General features: G+C 41.5%; 1 protein-coding gene and 1 pseudogene across 3 annotated transcripts in view; both read right to left on the reverse strand.

Annotated features, from left to right (window-relative positions):
- The window catches only part of LOC104600140 (nucleoporin (DUF3414)), a 117,193-nt gene that overhangs the window by 52,417 nt on the left and 41,595 nt on the right, over window positions 1–23,181 (reverse strand). For all 3 annotated transcript variants that reach the window (XM_010262981.3, XM_088887399.1, XM_088887400.1), the window contains 5 exons: window positions 3,352–3,429; window positions 3,209–3,268; window positions 2,946–3,103; window positions 1,723–1,918; window positions 1,306–1,425 (listed from right to left, as the gene is read on the reverse strand). In XM_010262981.3, the coding sequence (XP_010261283.1) occupies window positions 1,306–1,425; window positions 1,723–1,918; window positions 2,946–3,103; window positions 3,209–3,268; window positions 3,352–3,429 (612 nt within the window). The remainder of the gene's footprint in view (window positions 1–1,305; window positions 1,426–1,722; window positions 1,919–2,945; window positions 3,104–3,208; window positions 3,269–3,351; window positions 3,430–23,181) is intronic.
- On the reverse strand, window positions 10,804–12,446 carry LOC148791346 (uncharacterized; annotated as a pseudogene).

Below are 23,181 nucleotides of genomic sequence, written 5' to 3' on the forward strand. Positions count from 1 at the left end.
CTACTCTCTCTCAGCACCCTAACATTCTTTTATTAAGATATATTTGAATAATTACAAGGAGGCCCTTAGGTGGGCAAGAATTTACAAAGAACTTAATATAGACAGGATGGGCCCAGAGAAAGGCCCATTACAGAAAAGAAACATAAATAACAAGAAAGAATAAACAACCTATGGGCCATTCGGCCCATCTTCTCTACAATTACCAATCTCCTTATTCATGTGAATGAGGATATTCACTCCAGGTTTTTTGTTTTTTACAAGTAAATATTCAATCCAGATGCAAGAGCTTTGGCTTTTCCAATTAGACGTCTCATATGTGATGATCCCTCCTCTCTACTATTGACGCAGCCAATAAATTTGAGAACCTCTTTCCACTTTTACTCTCCGGAAATCCAATAAGAATGTCATTCTCATTGCCTGCAGTTCCTATAAATTTCTGGTGTGCTAGAAGCATATTACCATGAAACACTTGCCAGATATAATGTTGGTGAGTACTACTTTATCTACTTTATAATGTACATCATATATGCATGGTGAGTGGTAGTCTTTTTTGGAGAGCATAGTGTTGTATGTCTAGAGTGGGGCGTGTTCAATACGTCTTCTGTACTCTATTTGGACCCCATGATTTAGTTTGGAATCTTATTCGTCTTTTTCTACAAAAAAAAAATGTACATGATTAAGCAGCTATGAAGTGTGGCCAACTACATTTGTTCTACTACAGTGTGGCCATGATATACAAGCATGAAGTCAACACTCATAGTCTCATAGATTTTGAGGACCTGCAGTTTATAGAATGTTGGTGAAATGGATAGTACTACTTTATCTACTTTATAATGTACATCATATATGCATGGTGAGTGGTAGTCTTTTCTGGAGAGCATAGTGTTGTATGTCTAGAGTGGGGCATGTTCAATATGTCTTCTGTACTCTATTTGGACCCCATGATTTAGTTTGGAATCTTATTCGTCTTTTTCTACCCAAAAAAATGTACATGATTAAGCAGCTATGAAGTGTGGCCAACTACATTTGTTCTACTACAGTGTGGCCATGATGTACAAGCATGAAGTCAACACTCGTAGTCTCATAGATTTTGAGGACCTGCTGTTTATAGAACCACATAGCCATGTCAGAATGTGATAATCATGCTAACACCCACAGCTCACAGCCTCCCCAAGTTTCTGTCCACAGCCATTCATCACAACCTCATAGGTAGACCCAAATTTTGAATAATTAGGTAAGCAACAACATTAAGGAGGAATACCGGTTGACAAAGCAGGTCAGGATGAAATATCAATAGCAGAATACCTTGCTAAAGGACGCCAGTCGACAAAGAAGGTCAAGAATAACAAGTACTTCCTCATGTCTGCTAAAATAGAACTCCCGGGCCAAACGCAGGAGCAACACTAACACTCCAGATTGTGCACACTGCACCATAAGTGATACATGTCAGGTAAAACCAAAATGAAAGATGGAATAAAAACATTAGTGACAGTTATAAAGAAGGATATTGTATTCTCCATCATCATAATTTACAAGTCCTTTTTTCTAATTAAAACAAAATTCCGTAAACCATTAACATGAAAACAAATTGGAGGATGAGGCTAAGCATGAATAAATTTTACCAAACCACAACAAGAGAAGTCTAATATAGTTATCCAAATTAAATACCCAGCTTAAAGATCACAAAGAAAAATTGAATGTTCAGCATTTAGGCCCATATACCTCCCAACGAACAAGAGCAGTATTTCTTTCAATGATTTTCAAAATGTGACCATGAGTTTGACTAGGAATCAGAAGGCCTTCAACCCCAGGAACATGCAGCGGCCAGTATGTCTCTATGATCTGAGAAATGTTTTCTATATCACCAGGGATCTCAAACAATGTTGATATACCAACTGACTTTTCTAAAAAGTTATACCTGTTGAAATGATAAGCAAAGAAAATAGCATCAGACTACACTGGTAGCCAGAATTGATCTGAACAGTATCCAAGAAATCTTTCAAGAATGAAAAATAGAAAAAAAAATAAAAAAAAGCAGTATACAATATATGCAATTATGGGCTGAACATTCAGTACAGAAAATGGTTTGCATTATTGGTTTAAGCATGAACAACTTTATGTTTGGGAAAGAATGCAGGTTATGGATATGCACTTCCCCAATCCTAGTACAGTCTTTACTTTCAAAAATTAGGATGGAAGATTTAAAGTAAATGTCTTTCCTCCCTAATCACTACAAGGAATGTGCGGATGCAAAAGATGGAGTAACAGAAATTTTCTAGTATTTCTGTGTTTAAAAAAATAAAAGAAAACGGAAATATAACAGCCACTCATCATTTTATAGTCATCAAATAGTTGCTTCTACAGGATATAAGAATCTCTCCTACCAACACAATATCAAAAAAGTGGTAACCAATCAAGTGGTATTCATCAAAATTTGCCTGGGGGTTTTGATTGGTCAAAGTTCTTCCAGTATTACACCTATACATATTTATGCATATATATTTATATAAGCATCCTAACAAACTGACTTCCAACTACCATGAGAGGTGTTCCATGATGTGTCATCTATCCAGATTCCTCATATTAGATTGGCATGATACTTCCAAATCAAAACCCCAGCCAAAATTACATCACCATTTCTGTTAGTAAGCTAGGACACCATCTTTTGCTATTGAATCAACAAACTCGTTAACATCAGTAAGAGCACAAATATAAACAAAAGAGAATGGGGCACTCTTGGAAAATATACACAGCCAGCCTCATATACGCAACAGTAAAACTAGAAGAATCTGCTTCTACTGTAAAGGGTCCTCCAAAGAAAGAGAGAGAAGACCCTACAATCTTCTACAGGGCAAAAAAATGGAGCCATGCAAACAAATTAACAAAACAAAAACAAAGAACAACCAACACAGAAAATATAAATACATAAAAGAAATTCTACTTACACACATTTAGAAGGCCATGTTCCTTCGCAGAGGGCAGATAAGAAGCGAACCAGTTCAACAGTTCGAAATGGGAACTCACCCTCTAAAGTGCAAAGAAGACACCGAATAGGACCATCTATAAAACTGTCTCTATCCCAAAATTGAACACAAAGTGACTCCTGCACAATAAATGGCAATAACCTCCATAAACTAAGCTAGTTACAGCATAACATAGTGAACGTGAATATCTTTATAAATTATAACAACCAGTATTGTGGCCAAACCTCTCCGTGATAAATTTTGCAGAGGATATCCAAAATCAACTTAAGGGTATCATCTTCTATCTGCACCATGAAGAAAGAAAGGATAAGCAAGAAGCATAGTAGATTATTTCAAATATAATAACAGAATTTCAAACCAAAGTTACCTGAAGTGTAATCTCATAAGATGCAATAAATGCAGAAATGAATGTCCTCAAGACACTTCGATAACCACTAATAGGACCCTGCAAGATAATTTCCACAATCAATATGGAAAATTAGCATATGTTCTCTTTTAAGAAAGAAAGCATCTTAATAATACACTAATTTCCATGACCAGCTAATTAAAAAGAAAAGTAAATGCATGTACACAATTCCTTGATAATCCAAACGAGGAAATAAAATTTTAACAGAAAAGAAGACTGATGTATGCAGAGAGTAAAATGATCTAAAATCTAAGCTGAAACGGAATGTGCAGGGACCTGCACAAGCCACCTTGAATGTTGAGCAATGAAAACATGGTAATGGAATGTCATAAGAAGTTTTGATGGTTCAGTCAGGTCTGATTGTGTTGGAAAACGTGGGGTTATTGGTTCAGATCTGAAAATAGAATTGTATATATTCCTAGGATTGTGGAAGGATTGATTTAGAAAGTTTTTTCTTTCTTTTTCTTTCTTTCTATTTTTGTACTTTCTATTTTCTCTTCTTTCTATTTTTTCTTCTTTCTATTTTCTTTTCTTTCTATTTTTCTTTCTTTCTATTTATTGCAGCAGCTAACTGTATAAATATGCCCATTGGCAATAGAATGAAACATATCAGTATTCTACCATTCCAAAACATGGTATCAGAGCTCTAGGTTTGTCAACCTTGAGATTTTTTCGGCCTTCATTGCCAGTTTTTTGTGTTTTTCGGCCTTCATTGCCAGAAGTGTTCCTTTATTCTCCTTTCCTGCTGGCCTTATTTTTCCTCCATTAACAATGTCCGACATGACTGCAACAAGTGCTCCCGTCCAAACCGATGAAGGAGCAACAAACTCTCATCCTCACACTGGTGATTTGCAGAATATTCAGGCAACATATAGACTGAATGGCCAGAATTACTTGAAGTGGTCACAACTAGTGCGTACCTATTTGAAGGGAAAAGGAAAAATTAGTCACCTCCTTGGAACAGGACCAAGGTTGGGCGAGCCAAATTTTGATGCTTGGGACAAAGAGGACTCCATGATTATGTCATGGTTGTGGAGTTCAATGACACCCGAGATCAGTGATACTTGTATGTTTCTTCCCTCTGCAAAGGCTATTTGGGATGCTGTCCGACAAACCTATTCCAAAGCCCATGACGCTGCTCGTGTCTATGAGGTCAAAGTGAAGACTGTGGCGGCCAAACAAGGGAGCAGGAGTGTTACAGAGTATGCAAATCTGCTGCAAAATTTATGGCATGAGCTTGATCATTATCGGGTTCTTCAGACAAAGTGCACAGATGATGCTGTGATCTTGAAGAATTTTATTGAAAGAGATAGAGTGTATGATTTTTTGGTCGGACTGAATGCTGAATTTGATTAGGTCCGAATACAAATTCTTGGCAAAGAAGAAGTGCCTCCATTGAATGAAGTCATAGCCCTTGTCAGAGCTGAGGAAAGCCGCCGTGGAATCATGCTTGAGCCTAAAGATCCCGAAGGCTCAGCCATGGGGGCAAGGGGAGGAAGTTACAGTGGTTCAAAGGGTGAGAACAATCACAACTTGGCTCGTGACACAACCACCCGTGACTCTAACAATAACCTCTGGTGCACCTATTGCAAGAAGCCCAGACACACGAAAGATCGGTGCTGGAAACTTCATGGGAAACCTCCCACATCCAGCTAGGAATGGGGAAATCGAGGAGTTTCAAAAGGAGTTCAACAGGCCCATAATGTCTCCACAACCCCGCAGCAAGAACACTCAAGTCAGGGACCATTTAATGATGAAGAAATTGAAAGGCTAAGGTGCTTCCTGAAATCCTTGAAACCAGGAAGTGGTTCCACCTCTCTTGCTCTCTCAGGTGAGTCTTTATCTCTAGGATTACATGCCTCGGCTAGTGTTTTTCCATGGATTCTTGATTCTGGAGCTACTGACCACATGACACCCTCTTCACTACATTTTCTCACCTATACACTCTGTCCTAGCAATAGAAAAATTTCTGTTGCTGATGGTTCTTTCACCACAGTGGTAGGGATTGGGAATATTCAAATTACTCCATCCCTATTACTTAAAAATGTGCTTCATGTTCCTAAGTTATCCACTAACCTTATCTCTATACATAAACTCACCTAGGATGTGAACTGCAATGTTGTGTTCTTCCCTTCTTATTGTGTATTTCATGACCAGGTTTCGGGGAAGAAGATTGGACTTGCTAAGGAAAGAGATGGACTCTACTACCTTGAAGCAACCAGCAAATCATCTCACACTGTTATGCATGTCACACACGAGTCATTCTTATCTACCTCAAATAAAGATTTAATTTGGCGTCATCATTTCTGTTTTGGTCATCCTTCATTTCCTATTTTAAAAACAATGCTTCCTTCCTTGTTTAAAGGAATTGATGTTTGTGAACTTGCTAAGCACAAAAGGGTTTCTTTCCCAATCAGCAATAAAAGATCTTCAACTCCTTTTTATTTGATTCATTCGGATATATGGGGCCCTTCTCAAATTCCCAACATTACTGGTTCCAGATGGTTCGTCACCTTTATTGATGATTGCACTAGGGTCACATGGATTTTTCTTCTTAAGTCTAAATCTGATGTGGGTACGATTCTTCCCAACTTTCATAACATGGTCCAAACTCAGTTTGGTGTGAGAATTAAAAGGTTTCGATCTGATAATGCTACAGATTATTTTAATCAGAATTTGTACCCATTTTTTCAGAAAGAAGACATTGTGCATGAATCCTCCTGTGTTAACACTCCCCAACAGAATGGGGTAGCTGAGAGAAAAAATGGCCATCTTTTGCAAACCACTCGAGCCTTTCTCTTTCAAAATCAGGTGCCAAAACAATATTGGGGGGAAGTTGTCCTTACTACTGCCTACACCATAAATAGACTACCATCTAAAGTTCTTGACAACCGAAGCCCAATACAAGTCCTTTCTCAATTTTACCCTGATATTCGAGCCTCAAATAATCTCACACCAAGAATTTTTGGCGGCATTGCCTTTGTTCATGTCCATAATAAGGGGAAATTAGACCCACGAGCAATCAGGTGTGTCTTCTTGGGATATTCCCCAACTCAGAAAGGTTATAAATGTTATCATCCAGCCACCAGAAAATTCTACACCTCCATCGATGTCACATTTGAGGAAGGAAAATCTTTTTTCACTCAACCTTATCTTCAGGGGGAGCCCTCATTAATGGAAGATAAGGCATCGGATCTACTCTCCCTAGATGTTTTACCCTCCTCACAGACATTCAATCGTCAAGAATCACATCCCTCTGAGTCACATTCCTCTGAGCCCCACATTCCCGAGTCTCAACAAGAGTCAAACAACCCGACCATTGAACCAAATTCGGACACTGTTAACACCACGAATGATGTGCATGATAATGTGAGATATATGCAGGTTTACTCTAGGAGGAAAAATCCAGATCCTCAACCTGTGCAAGTCCAAGATTCAACTCCTAATCCTAGAACTGAGGGATGCTTAGATCCTGAACCTACACCTTCACAGTCTGAGTACGAGTATGACCTACCTATTGCACTGAGAAAAGGAACCAGAGAATGTACCAAACGCCCATTGTACCCTTTAGCCAAATATGTATCATTCCAAAGATTCTCTAAATCCCATAAAAGTTTTCTAGCCAGCCTTAACACCATTCCAATTCCTAATACTCTAGCCGAGGCACTTTCTAATAAGGAGTGGAGAAAAGCCATGAGAGTGGAAATGGAGGCATTAGAAAAAAACAACACATGGGAAGTTGTGGATCTACCAAGAAACAAGAAGACGGTAGGTTGTAAATGGGTGTTCACAATTAAGTACAAATCTGATGGGTCATTAGAAAGGTACAAAGCACACCTGGTAGCCAAGGGATATACACAGACTTATGGGGTAGATTATCAGGAGAATTTTGCCCCAATAGCTAAAATGAATACAGTAAGGGTGTTACTGTCGTTGGCTGCTAACTATAATTGGGATTTGCAACAGTTTGATGTAAAAAATGCGTTTCTCCATGGTGATCTAGAAGAGGAGATATACATGGACATTCCACCGGGTTTTGGAGAAGGCATTAAAGGGAACAAAGTTTGTCAGTTGAAGAAAGCACTATACGGTCTCAAACAATCTCCGAGAGCATGGTTTGGAAGGTTTACGAAGGTAATGCTGAGTACAGGTTACAAGCAAAGTCAAGGTGACCACACATTGTTTATCAAACACACAGCCTCAGGGAGAGTTACTGCACTATTAGTCTATGTGGATGATATAATCGTTACTGGGAATGATAAAAAGAAGAAGGAAGCATTGAAAAACTGCCTTGCCAGAGAATCTGAGATAAAAGACTTGGGGAGACTAAAGTAGTTTCTCGGAATTGAAGTTGCACATTCTAAACAAGGCATCTTTATCTCTCAACAAAAGTATGTTGTTGATCTTTTGAGAGAAATAGGAAATATGGCATATAAACCAGCTTCCACGCCTATAGATCCCAATCATAAACATGGAGAAGCCCACGAGAATGCAAGTGCAGACAAGGAGATGTTCCAAAGACTAGTTGGAAAACCCATTTATCTTGCACATACACGAACGGATATTGCATATGCTGTAAGTGTAATAAGTCAGTTTATGCATAATCCTAAAGAAGTTCATCTGCAGGCTGCTCATCGAATTCTGCACTATTTGAAAGCCAATCCAGGAAAAGGAATTTTATTCAGAAGAAATGGAGGACTGACTCTTGAAGCATATACAGATGTCGATTATGCAGGATTTCCAGTAGATAGACGGTCCACTTCTGGTTACTGTACCTTCTTAGGAGGAAACTTAGTCACTTGGAGGAGTAAGAAGCAAAATGTAGTGGCTCGGTCAAGTGCAGAGGCAGAATTCAGGGCTATGGCACAAGGAATGTGTGAATTACTCTGGTTGAAGATAATTTTAGAAGACCTGATTCCACGAGAAGAGCCTATGAAACTATATTGTGACAACAAGTCAGCCATCAATATTGCTCACAGGACGAAGCACATCGAAATTGACCGACACTTTATAAAAGAGAAACTGGACAGCAAGTTGATTTGCACTCCCTATGTGTCTACAAAAGGACAACTGGCGGATGTACTTACTAAAGGGCTCAATAGTACAGACTTTTGGAGAATTATAGCCAAGTTGGGAATGGAGGACCTCTATTCACCAGCTTGAGGGGGAGTGTTGGAAAACGGGGGGCTATTGGTTCAGATCTGAAAATAGAAATGTATATATTCCTAGGATTGTGGAAGGATTGATTTAGAAAGTTTTTTCTTTCTATTTCTTTCTTTCTATTTTTGTACTTTCTATTTTCTCTTCTTTCTATTTTTTCTTCTTTCTATTTTCTTTTCTTTCTATTTTTCTTTCTTTCTTTCTATTTATTGCAGCAGCTTACTGTAAAAATATGCCCATTGGCAATAGAATGAAACATATCAGTATTCTACCATTCCAAAACAGATTGCACAAGGTTTAAAACTTTGTCAGAATTATTGATATTTTAACATTTCTTTCTGGTTCCAAGGATGACAAGAACAAAGTGCTGAAAAATATCTGAAAAGGATAAACACTTGTGAGCTGCTTTAAAAGAAGAACCTTGGCAGACTAGCTATCTCCCCCATGTCTGCATCCTTTGCCTGAGAGAAGGGGAAACAACTGATCACCTCTTCATCCTCTGTCAGGAAACCAGAGACATTTGGTGTCATTTCCTCCAGCTAGCTGGGTATAGGTGGGCTACTCCAAATCAACTTCAGGACCTGATTCACCAGTGGCAAGGAAAAGGATTGAGCAAGAGAGGCAAGGTGTTTTGACAAATAATTCTGCATGCTGTGCTTTGGGAAGTTTGGGAAGAAAGGAACAACCGCCCTTTTGAGAATAGGGCAAGGTCAAGGCCTGATTTGATCTCACACAACACCTATCTCTGTAATCAGTGGGCAGCCAGTTCAGACAAGTTTAAAGGAGTCTCCATAAATGACCTCAACAGGGACGCCGGTCTCTTCCTTTTCTCCTCCCCCCCCCCCCCACCTCCTTCCCCCCAATCTACAGGAGGCCTGCCCTTAGGATGGAAGAAACATGGACCCTAATCTTCGACGGAAGTGCTTCAAGTAACCCCGGATCTGCTGGTATTGGAGGAGTACTAAGGGATGAAAATGGAAACATCTGCTGGGTGTACAGCGGACCGATAGGTACAGCTGGCTCTACTAAGGCTGAAGTGATGGCTGCACTTACAGGGATCTGCTTAATCAACTAGCTAGGCATTCAGAACTTAACCATAGAGGGAGATTCAGCTAACACCATAAAGTGGCTAGGAAGACAGAAGGCTGGACTGTGGAGACTCAGTCACTCCCTAGCAGAAGCAAGGGATTTATTGGCAGCTTCAAATGCAAACCTGCACTGGATCCCAAGGGAGCTCAATGCTCTTGCAGATGGGTTAGCAAAATTAGGTGCTCTTTTAGAACTGTACTGTGATAAGATCCCCCCTGTGTAATTCTCAGGGGTCTGATCCCTGTTTTTCTTTCTTTTTCTCCTTGTACACCCTCTTGTGCACCCCTCTTTTTGTTAAATGAAATCAGTTAACTTTTCTCAAAAAAAAAATTAAGAAGTTTTGATGGTTCAGTCAGGTTTGATGGGTGTTGGAAACTCCAAAAGAGATGAATCGCTCTCTCTATTACACCAAGGTTTAAAAATTGTCAGAATTTTTGAAATTTCAACATTTCTTTCTGGTTCCAAGGATGGCTGGAACGAAATGTTGAAAAATATCTAGTTTCAGCCCATAATAGGTAGTAAATAGGAGAAAAATCAGATGGTTATGTAAAACACAATTAAAAGAAGGGGCAAGATAAATGTCTAAACATAATTGTAAATCATGTACCCAAAAATATAATTTCAAATATACTGATTATTCCCCTGAAATTTTTGGCCTGCTACATCATCCTGCAAATTTTCAGAAATTACTTTCATTATGACCAAGGGCAGAACACTACTCTGTTATGGGCCCGCGAATAGGATCTCGCCACGGATCGGTCCACGGGGAAAACCTCCTGTTTTCCCTTGTTCCTCCCTTTTCTTGAGGAACCTATCTTGGCGCCTTAATGGTGATTTGTTCAAGAGATCACCAACTCTCCTCTACTCTGTCTTGACTGAGAATTTCCATGCCTTTATTGAATATTATCAGCTCCTTAAATAAGGGATTACAAGAGATAAGAGTCCTGCTTTTGGGAAGACTCCCTACTAATCTATACTACTGAACAGATAAGATAAGAACACTGAATAGATAAGACTCCCTACTAATCCTACTACTGGAAACAGATAAGATAAGATAAGAACACTGAATAGATAAGACTCCCTACTAATCCTACTACTGAAAACAGATAAGATAAGACACCCAATTACCGCTGCTGCTGGCGGCTATACTTCTTCCCAATAAACGCATCCACATCATTACTCCCCTCCTGGACTAAGAGCTTGTCCTCAAGCTCGAAATCAGGATATGTGTCTTGAAACTCAGTCAAAGGAATCCAGGATAGGTGGAATGATTTTGCCCCCTGGATCGGGTTCCAATGAAGAGGGTTCATCCTCAGACAGCTGTAGTGAGATACCAAGATTTGACCATGCATAGTTGCATTCTTTGTCGCGGGCAACTGTAGCCTTAAGGGACTTCTGAGATGTCTTGAACCGTAGAGTACAAAGATTGTGAAGGCCAAGCTGGTGCCACTGAACTGCATCATTTGGATCCTCTTCTATTGCCTGCTTTAGTGTGTATAGAGCTCGTTCTTCCACTTCCGCCAAATCAATATGTCCAGTTTCAAACGTTGCTGCAATTTCATGATGAGCCTTGTGAACCATGGCAAGTCCTGCCCATGCTATCCGAAGCTCAATTGTTGCAGAGTCCCCTTTTCTGAGTATTGAAGCCATTTCACTCGCAGCCCATGAAAGTTGTTCAATGGGATCTTGAGACCTTTCTACATCCTTGATACGATGAAGCGCAACAACATATCGAGTTGACATGCAATTAGGCTCCAGTTTTGCTGCCTTCTCCAGGCACTTTCCATCACTTTTATGATCACTAGCCAAATAGTATGCATTAGCAAGATTCACCTAGATATGTGCAGCCCTAGGATTTGATCTGACTATAGCTAACAAACACTCTTTTGCAACATTTGCAGCCGCAACATGAGGCATACAAGCTCCTTCACCAACACTTGCCCCCACACCTGCAACAACTGAACCATATTTACACAAAAGAAGAGATGAGTAATTGATTAGGGCCGAAGTAATATTTCTGACCCAACCTGTCAATCTCTTCCTCACTCCGAAGTAATATTTCTGCTGCCTTTTCATATGTTGGCACTGCCTTCTATGGCGGACCCAACCTCTGGTACATTAGGCCAAAGTATAAAATGTGCATGGGCATTTTTGGGCATCTTCCTTGCAACATGAACCAAACTAGTTTTAAGGTTGCTGACTTTTTCCTCACGGGATGCTGGAGCCCCTTGACAGTGTTGATCGGCATCCGTATCAGGCCCACATTCAAGAGAACATTTGCCCTTGTTAATTCTTGAACGACACTTCCCCAGTTTATTTAACCGTTTAGCTTCTCCTTCTGTGGCATCAACCACAGCGTCTTTACATACTGAGGTACTTTTCTCCCCACAATTTTCTTCCTTAATGCTCCTGGTGGAATCAAGAGGAGCAATGGAGGCACAGTCATCGTCGTCGCTTTTGAGGTCAGCGATGACGACCTTGGAGTAGTTGCTCTTATTCTTCTTTGAACTCTCGTCGATGGAATCCTCAACGACACCGGATTCCTGCTTAATCGGGACATTCTGGGTGTTGCTAACCTGCACTAGGGCAACGACCTGCTGCTCGCCAGACGAATCTGCCATGTCTGGTCGGTGGCCGGTTGTGGTTGCAGCCCCTTCCAAGTTCCTTTCCTTGCTGGAAAAGTACAACTCCATCAAGCGCCTTAATTCTCGAACGTCATCCTTGATCTCACGCACCTCCGTGCTGTTTTCCACGATCTTGAGCTCCAGTTCATGAACCCTAGTCGTCAACTGCTCAAGGTCACCCATGACGCCTTGCTCTGATACCAAATCGTTATGGACTCGCGAATAGGATCTCATCACGGGTCGGTCCACGGGGAAAACCTCCTGTTTTCCCTTGTTCCTCCCTTTTCTTGAGGAACCTATCTTGGCGCCTTAATGGTGATTTGTTCAAGAGGTCACCAACTCTCCTCTACTCTGTCTTGACTGAGAATTTCCATGCCTTTATTGAATATTATCAGCTCCTTAAATAGAGGATTACAAGAGATAAGAGTCCTGCTTTTAGGAAGACTCCCTACTAATCTATACTACTGAATAGATAAGATAAGAACACTGAATAGATACGACTCCCTACTAACCCTACTACTGAAAACAGATAAGATAAGAATGCTGAATAGATAAGATAGAAATGTATCTAGCTGGAATTAGATAAGATGAGAACTGAGAACACCCAATTACTGCTGTTGCCGGCGGCTATACTTCTTCCCAATAAACGCATCCACATCATACTCGAAACTCAGATCTAAATCCTTGACTTGATATAATTTATTTCACCTCAACTGCTCATTAGAATGTTAATCTTGAAGTGAAAGAAGATTAACAGTTGATTATTGATTTGATGAGAAATGATTTCCCAGGGCCTTGGCAGTTGCACTACTGCATTCAGAAAGCTAGATTTATAGTTACTTGTATGAACACCTTGATCGGCTAGTATAAAGACCAGCAGCCAGAACCTGTATAGAATCTGTATCAGAGGCCAAAAGCCCCAGATTTTATCAGTAGTTGATTCTTGATTTTTTTTTGATAAATAAGAAGGATAAATTTCATTAATAAAAACTAGTGCAGTTGCAAGCTTCCTGCGGAGAGGCACGAGCTGCGTCCTCTCCTAACAGTAGGAAGAAAGACAAAAGATAGAAAATAGATTCAGTCTACAATTGAGCCCAATACAAACTTTCCCTATTTACCCCTTGCTTTGCAAGACCATCAGCCATAGAGTTTGCTGATCTCCCCACCCATTGTATTCTCACTGTCAAGCTTCTTGTTAGGTAGTTGAATTTTTTAATTTCATTCTTAAAACACCACACTATAGATTCCGGATTTTGTAGCCAGCCCACTACCACCTTGGAATCCCCTTCTATTACCAACTATTCCACACCTATCTGCACTGCTAACTGTACTCCCTGGATAGCAGCAGCAAGTTCCGCCCTATTAGAGTTTCCAACTCCTATGGGTCCTGAGAAAATAAGAACCACATTCCCACTCTCATTCCTCAATACCCCTCCCACCCCTGACGGACCAGGATTACCAAGACTACTTCCGTCGAAATTCAGCTTCAAGAATCTTTCAGGAGGGGGTTCCCAAGCCATACTCACTTTAGTCTTTATGGATGAATAATTAGCCACTGCTAACCAACTCCTCCAAATATCATTAAATGAGAATTGATATAGGTTCAGTGATTTTAGCCACAAAATCACCCTATTTAGAATGCAGTCCTTCATCTCTTTTGGGCTTCTCTCCTTCTCTTGGAAAATTCTGGTATTCCTTTCTTCCCACACGGACCAGATCAGCGCTGCTCTTGCACACCTCCACATAATTCTTCCTCTTATGTGACGCCAAGGGAAGAAAGCAGGATCAAAAATCAAACTTGCATCTGCTGGCCTAACCAACCTGCACCCAAACAATGAGAAGAGCCACTCCCATAACTCTGCAATAAATGAACAAGATATTAGTATATGGTTACAGTCCTCACCATGTGACCTGCAAAGAATACACCAAGAAGGTGAGAGATAGAGAAAAGGTCTTCTCTTTTGTAGAATGTCAAAGGTGTTTATTTTCCCATAATACACATCCCAACAAAAAGCCATAACCTTAGGGGGGACAGGCCTGCACCAAATTTCCTTAAAAGGGAAAGGCTGGTTGGGAGTAGAGATAGACTGAGTAATGAATTTAAAGAAAGAAACGCATGAAAAGGATCCATTCCGCTGGGGTGTCCAAATTCGATTATCAGGTTCAGAAGGGTCCAAACATACTGTATCAAGTAGACTTGGCAGATTTGTGAGAGACACAATTTCCTCTTCCCTTAAACCTCTACGAAACCCAAAGTCCCAATTTGGTGTTAATGGATCATTCATAATGGAAAAAAACTTTGACACAAAATGCTTTTTATACCTTGAAACAGAGAACAAAGAAGGGAAAAGGTCCTTCAATGGAGCCTCTCCAACCCAAGTATCCTCCCAAAAGAGGACTGAGTTACCATTGCAAACATCATACCTAACAAAACTAAGAAACTGAGGAAGAATGCCATCAATAGCTTTCCAAGGTGTTGCCAAGGTTGCCCGCCATGATACTTCTAGCATCCCATCCATTTTTTGAGCGACCATGAATACCACCCACCACCTCATGCCAAAGTCTCTCTCTCTCCACTGGCCACCTCCACAGCCACTTCCCCAACAATGCTTTATTTTTTTTTAATCAAATTCCCTAACCCTAATCCCCCTTCCTCTTTATTCTGGCATACCACCTCCCATTTTATCAAGTGTTCCTTCTTACTTTCCCCTGGCTCCCAAAGAAAATCTCTCAACTTCTCTAGCTTCTTAGCTTCCCTAGGTGGTATCCTAAACACAAACAGGAAATAGGTTGGTAAGTTAGCAAGTGTGGCTCTTATCAACATGATTCTACCCCCCAAGGATAAGTAGTTTTTACTCCAAGGTGTTAACTTCTTTTGGAACCTCTCTACCACTGGACACCAAAAGCTACTCTCCTCCCTAGGGTTTGCCCCTAGCGGAAGCCCCAAGTAGGTCATAGGCCAGGACGACATAGAACATCCTAAGCATCTTGCTATAAACTCCACCTCCCTATCCTCCAAGTTAACACCAGCTACACAACTCTTTTCAAAGTTGACACTCAAATTTGACACTCTCTCAAAACTTCTAACCAGATCCTTGAGATTTCTCACTTTCTCAATATCATCCCCATCACAGAAAATCAAAATATCATCTGCAAATTGGAGATGGGTGACCGTAATACCATCCCTACCTATTCTCCACCCTTTAATCACATCTTCTCTATCAGCCTTTGAGATCATACTACTAAGCACCTCTGCTATTAGAATGAAGAGGAAAGGTGATAGAGGGTCCCCTTGACTGATACCTCTACAGGCTGGGAAGAAGTCCTTCACCACTCCATTAACCAAGACAAAGTAATGGCAGGAACTAATACATCCAAAATTCCAACTACACCACTTATTCCCAAATCCACAATTTCACAATACTTGTACCAAAAAAATGCCAGTCCACCAAATCATAGGCCTTTTCTAGATCCAACTTACAAACAAAGCCTTTTCTTTTAGATCTTCTCATATCCTCCACGCACTCATTAGCAATTAGGATCTGATCTGCTATTTGTCTCCCTTGTACAAAGGATCCTTGGGCGTGGCTTATTAGGGATGGAAAAATTGCTTTAAGCCTCAAAAACAACGCCTTAGCCAAGATTTTATAAATACTAGTTACCAAACTAATTGGCCTGAAATCCTTAGGTTGGATAGCATCTGATTTCTTAGGGACTAAGGCCAAAAAAGTGGCATTGACTCCCGGACTTACTATATGATTCTCTATAAATTCCTGAACAGCATCACATAAATCCTCTTTCAAAATGTCCCAACAATCTTGGTAGAAAGCCATAGTAAATCCATCGGGACCTGGCACCTTAAATCTATCCATCATAAACACTGCCCTACTGATCTCCTCTTCTTCAATATTCCTTTCTAACCACCTTGCTTTTTCTCCATCTAATCTCAGTCATTCCAATCCTTCCAAAGGCACCCTCTCATTCAAAGTCCTCTTGATTGGTAATTACCTGCCCTTCTAGCTCTAGTCTAGCCACTAAGTTCTTCCTCCTTCTACCATTTGCCAACTCATGAAAGAACCTAGCATTCCCATCCTCTTCTAGGTCCTCCAATTGCCTTCCTGATTCTCTATCCTGCTCGCTCAGCAACCCTTGGGCTTCCCTCTCATCCATTTTTTTCAATTTGTGTGAACAGGCTCAACTTTTGTTCCTCTACCTACCAAAGTGATCTTTATTCCACTCCTTCAATTTGACTATCAGTCTCTTCAACTTTTGATGAAATTTGATTCATTTCCACTTTATTCCCCTTAACTCCACGTTCCAGCAGTCCTTCACTATGCTTTCAAAACCCGGATGAGTTAACCACATATTCTCAAACCTAAATGGTTTAGGTCCACTAATTAGGGATTCCACACTGATCTTGATTGGACAATGGTCTGATGTGACCCTAGGCAAAGCTCTAGAGACCAGATTTTTTTTTATCAGTAACATTGAAATTTTATTAATGATAAAAACAAGATTACAACGGGATGGAGCTAAAACGTCTTAACTCCAGTTACCCAAGAACTTTCTAATCTTGTAGTGATTACAAAACAGCCCAAAATTATGTGTCTCTATTTACCCCTTGCCTACCTAGACCATTAGCCAATGCATTTGCACTTCTCTTTATTCCATTACATTGAATTTCCATGTCCCTGGTTAACCATTTATATTTCCTCTTTTCGTTGTTGTATTTCCACATCATAGCACAGTCCTCTGTTAGCCATTTCACCACCATTGCAAAATCACCTTCTATAACCACCTCAATGAATCTCCCACCCCAATCGGCCCAGAGTACATGGCTAACACGTTCCCTGTTCCATCCCTTATCACACCTCCAATTCCAGAAGGCCTTGGGTTGCCTTGGGTTGCCTATGTTGCTACCATCAAAATTCAGTTTGGTGAATCCAATAGGTGGAGGACTCCAGCAAGCTTTTGATAACTTTCTACATAGGCCTGAATCTGCAATCTCCTTCCAATTCCTTATCAACTCATCAACTGAAAACACTTTGAACAGCTCCAGTGTTCTCAACCATTGTGTCATTCTAATGTGAATTCTCTCTATAATTTCTTCCATACCTCTCTCTATACTTGAGAAGATCCTTGAGTTCCTCTCCTCCCACACTGTCCAACATACTGCAGCTCCACCACACCTCCACATGATTTTAGCCCTTTTAGTTGGCCAATTAGGCATGGAAGAAAACAAGCTTTGAAAATTCAAAGGGGGGGTCCACCTGCATCCAAACAAAGAAGTAAACCATACCCAAATAGCTTTAACAAACCGACAAGAAATTAGCAAGTGATATCCGGACTCACCATCAAACTTACAAAGAACACACCAATGAGGAGAGAAACAGCTATCGGGTCTTTTCCTTTGGAGTAGACCCCCTGTATTAACTCTTCCCGGGAAGGCTTCCTAACAAAAACTCCCAACCTTGGGAGATATAGGTCGACAACACATTTCGTTAACAGGAACAGAAAAGACAGCGAGATGAGAGGGTAATAGTGCTTTGAAAAAGGAGACACAAGTATAAGAGCCCGTGGGAGTGAGTGTCTAGATTCTGCTATCTGCTTTAGATGGAAAGTAAGGCTATGGTACAGGCAATCTCTGTGTCCCTAACACCTCTTCTCAAGCTTAGGTTCCAACTAAACCCAGAGGGTGAATTAGAAGGAGCAATAAAGGAAGAAATTGGTTCATTCTTGAGGTAGGACAAAGCAAAAAGGCCTGGAAAATGATCTTTCAGAGGGAAGTCCCCAACCCAGACTTGTTCCCAAAATTTAATAAGGGTACCAGAATGCAAGTCATACCTGATCCATGGAGAGAATAAAGGCAAGATGGCTTGAATGGCTCTCCAAGGGGAATCTCTTGTGGCCCTTGCTAGAACTCCTAAATCCCAACCATTATCTGCCAGTCCATGTATACTTCCCACCACCTTAACCCACAACCTATCTTTCTCCAGTGAGAATCTCCATAACCATTTTCCTAGTAGTGTCAGGTTCCTAGTCTTAATATTACCAATACCCAACCCTCCCTCCTCTTTAGCTCTAAAAACCACCTCCCATTTGACCCTATGGTCCCTCTTCCCCTCCCCCAACTCCCACAAAAAATCCCTCATTAGCTTTTCCAACCTATTAGCCACCTTCACCGGTATCCTAAAAACTCACAGAAAATATACAGGAAGGTTAGCCAACGTAGACCTAATTAGGGTGATTCTCCCTCCAAGGGACAAATAATTTCTTTTCCAGTTGGCCAGCCTCTTTTCAAATCTCTCCACAACAGGGGCCCAAAAATCATCTCTCTGAGGATTATCTCCCAAAGGTAAGCCCAAGTAGTTTAATGGCTAATTAGACACTGCACATCCCAAAATATCTGCAAACTCCCCCATCTCCCCTTCCCCCATATTGACTCCAACTATACAACTTTTTTTCAAAATTCACCCTAATATTTGACATCTGTTCAAAGAGTTGTATAGAGAGTTTCAAATTTTTAATCCAATTGGCATCCCCACCTTTACAAAACAGAATCGTATCATCTGCAAATTGTAGATGTGTAAATGGTACATTATCCCTTCCAACTCTCCACCCTCTTATAAGCTCCCTGGAGTCTGCTTTAGATATCAAACCCCCTAGCACTTCAGCTACCAATGTGAACAAAAAGGGGGATAGAGGATCTCCTTGTCTGATCCCCCTCAAAGCTAGGAAATAGTCCACCACTGTCCTGTTCACCAAGATAGAATAGTGACAATCCTTAATGCATCCCATCACCCAATTGCACTAGATATCTCCAAACCCAAAATTCATCATCGCCTCTTCTCCCGGATCTCTTGTAATCTTCTAAACTCTCATTTGCTACCAATATCTGATCTGTTATTTGTCTCCCCCTCACAAAAGCTCCTTGATTGTTCGAGATGATAGATGGTACCACCTTTCCGATTCTAATTGACAGCACCTTCGTGATGATCTTATAAAGGTTGTTAACTAGACTGATCGGCTTGTAGTCCTTTGGGTGGCTTGCCTCACTTGGGAACTAAAGCAATGAATGTGGAGTTTAGCCCCGGGTTAATCACTCCTCTAGTATGGAATTCATCAAATACCAACAATATGTCCTCCTTTAAGATCTCCCAGCAACCCTGATAGAAAGCCATCGTAAAACCATCTGGGCCTGGTGCCTTTGATCTATCCATCGAAAATACTGCCTCTTTTATTTCTTCCAACTCAAATTTCTTCTCCAACCAATCCTTCTCTTCTCTCTTCAGTGTTGACCAATCCAAGCCCTCCAACCATACCCTATTATTCAGTGGCCTTCTATATATGCTCCTAAAATGATCTGCAAATGCTCCCGCTATTTCTCTTTGTCTTGTGATGTTGTTCCCTTCAATTTCCAATCTAGTAATAGAATTCTTCCTCCTTCTACCACAAGCCAAGGCATGAAAGAATTTAGTGTTCCTATCCCCCTCTATTAACCACTAGCATCTTGACTTCTGCCTCCAACTTATTTCCTCCTAAAGCATATAATCTTCTAACTATTTCCTTAAACTCCACCTATGTTCCTTGTCCTCTTCAGTTAGGCCTTCCCTCCCTTCTTTATTGTCCAGGTCCGCAATTTGTGTGATCGCATGCTATTTCCTTTCCTCCAATCTCCCAAATTCTAGAAGATTCTATTCATTGATTCTCCCTTTCAGATACTAGAGCTTCTTATGAAACCTCATTCCATACCACACCCCTGCTGGATTGCTCTTGTCAAGACTGTTGGAATAGACCAACAGAAGGCAGTTAGTCAGTTTTACAAGAGGAGACCACTAACCAGCCACTTGTAATAACCGCCATCCACTTGTAACAACTGCCACCCAATTGGACTGTCAAGACTGTTGGAACAGACCAACAGAAGGCAGCTAGTTAGTTACAAGAAGAGGCCACATCAGCAGCCACTTGTCACAACTGCCATCCACTTGTAACAGCTGTAACAGTCAAGATTGTAACACTATTAGTAGAGCCAAAAAAGGAATAAGGGAGGACTCTTTCAGCATTAAACTCTCTCTCTCTCTCTCCTTCCAAGAATTCAGGAGGTTGGCCCCTCGAAGAGCCCTGAGTTAGGCAAGTTCCTAACAATTTGGTATCAGAGCCAGGTTGACCAACACAAGAAACACATCAGTAGACACCCGAGTGGATCAGATGGAGGTCGAGATCCATCGAATGACTTCAGATCTCAAAGAAATGAAGGAAAGCTTCACTGCTCTCCTCCATCGACTGAAGCAGGGGGCAACAAACATTGACAGAGGAAGCCCCGAAGAGCGCAGCAATGAAAACAGTCGCAGAATAGGGGCGACAACACGAATAGCCAAAATCGACTTCCCCACATTCTCAAGCGGCAACCCAACCCCCTGGATTCTCAGAGAAGAAGGGTATTTCGATTACCATGAAACACCGGGACAGGATAAAGTAGCTCTGGCTTCTGCGCATCTTGAAGGGGAAGCTATCCTCTGGTTTCAATGGTACCGAAGGGGGCACCCCCATCAAACCTGGGCAGACTTCACGGACGCCATAACTGTCCGTTTTGGATCATCTAGGTTCGAAGATCTTGATGAAAACTTGGCAAAACTGTGGCAAGTGGGATCAGTAAAAGAATACCAGATGGAGTTCGAAAGGCTGGCCGTGAGAGTCCAAGGATGGACGGAGAAGGCATTGGTGGGAAGCTTCGTCGGCGGCCTAAAAGAAGAACTGTGACTGGAAGTGAAAGCGATGCAGCCCACTTCGGTCATCAATGCAGCAGCACTAGAAAGATTGTATGAGGACAAGTTCAGTCAAGCAAGAAAGGTGCAGCGACCATGGGGTCCAGAAGCAAGAAGGGAGCAAGAGAGGACGACAGCACTAGACAAGGAGGAAGTAGTTCTGAGCCCAGGCCCACTGGTTCCTTTCAAACGGCTGACTTGGGCAGAGATGCAAGCCCACAGAGACAAAGGTCTTTGTTACAACTGCAAAAAGAAATTTGGGTCGGGCCATCACTAAAAGAAACAACAAGCATTTCTCCTCCAAACAGATGTCGAAGAGGAACACGACATCCCCGGTTGCGGAGAATCTAACCCAAGTTGGGAAATACAATCCAATGCCATGCCTGAAATATCCTTACAAGCCCTTACGGGACTTGCGTCCCCTCAAACAATGAGAGTTGCAGGGCTGATTCTAGGGCGCCAAGTGTCAATCCTCAGACAGTGGCAGCTCCCTTAACTTCATAACTCAAGTCTTGGTGGATAAAATGGGACTTCCGGTGCAACCAACAACGACCTTTACGGTTCATGTGGCCAACGGTAATAGCCTATCTTGCAATAGCATTTGCATGGGCCTACCACTAAAGATTCAGGGTCATCAGTTTGCGGTGGACCTATATCCTCTCCATCTCAGTGGAGCAGACGTGGTGCTAGGCATTCAATGGTTAAGGCAGCTAAGACCCGTGGTCTGTGACTGGGCCCATCTCACCATGGACTTCACATCAGGAAACTCTACAGTCCATCTACAAGGGCAGACATGCAAAGGCCCAAGGCCCATCAGTCTTGCAACACTGACAAAGCAAAGAGGAGATCTAGATCAGCCCATATTCATGCACATGGACTCAAATTTTCCTACTTAGATCTGCAATCAAATTTTCCTACATTAGACCTTGAGGGCAAGGTCACTCTAAAGGAAGGGGGGATTGTCAAGACTGTTGGAACAGACCAACAGAAGGCAGTTAGTCAGTTTTACAAGAGGAGGCCACTAACCAGCCACTTGTAATAACCGCCATCCACTTGTAACAACTGCCACCCAATTGGACTGTCAAGACTGTTGGAACAGACCAACAGAAGGCAGTTAGTCAGTTACAAGAAGAGGCCACATCAGCAGCCACTTGTCACAACTGCCATCCACATGTAACAGCTGTAACAGTCAAGATTGTAACACTATAAGTAGTAGAGCCAAAAAAGGAATAAGGGAGGACTCTTTCAGCATTAAACTCTCTCTCTCTCTCTCTCTCTCTCTCTCCTTCCAAGAATTCAGGAGGTTGGCCCCTCGAAGAGCCCTGAGTTAGGCAGGTTCCTAACAGCTCTCTACCCACAACTCTTCAACCTTCCTAATGAACCCCGGATGCTCTAACCACATGTTCTCAAATCTAAATGGAGTTGGGCCCACACTATGCACCTCCTCCTTACAAAGTACAATAGGCCAATGGTCAGAAGTCACCATTGGGAGTGCTCTAGAGTTCAGATTCCCCCAATGTTCTTCCAGGTTGTTTGTAAATAGGAATCTGTCCAACTTAGAGCAAATTGGATTCATTTGGAGATTGGACCAAGTATACCACCTCTGTGACAATGGAATTTCTTTTAATTCAAAGGCCTCAATGAATTGGTTAAACCTCCTCGTACTTGTGGTGCTCCTCTGCCTAGAACTATTTGTTTCTGCCAAGAATCTTGTTACAATAAAGTCACCTCCTAGGCACCATGGACCTTCCCACAAACCGCTTATGTCTGCAAACTCCTCCCATAATAATCTTCTTTCTCTATAGTATTTGGCCCGTACACATTGGTTAATACCCATTCAAAACTATCTTCCACTTGCCTAAATTTCAATGAGACTATGAATTGTCCTACCAATTCCTCTAGGCCTTCCACTACCTCATTTTTCCACAATGTCACCACCCCCCTACTGATCCCCAAGATGGTAGGACCACCCAACTAATCCCCCTACTCCTCCACACACTCCTTACCCATTTGGTATCAAATTCTACTCTTTTCTTTTCCTGTAATAGTACCACATCGGGGTCCATTTTCCAGACTCCTTACTGCTCTTTTCATTGCACTACCCAGTCCTCTCACATTCCAACTTATAATTTTCATTACTCTTTTTATGTCCA

The sequence above is a fragment of the Nelumbo nucifera genome, chromosome 5 (assembly GCF_055504915.1).
Source record: "Nelumbo nucifera cultivar China Antique chromosome 5, China Antique-T2T, whole genome shotgun sequence".
In the NCBI taxonomy this organism is placed as follows: Eukaryota; Viridiplantae; Streptophyta; class Magnoliopsida; order Proteales; family Nelumbonaceae; genus Nelumbo; species Nelumbo nucifera.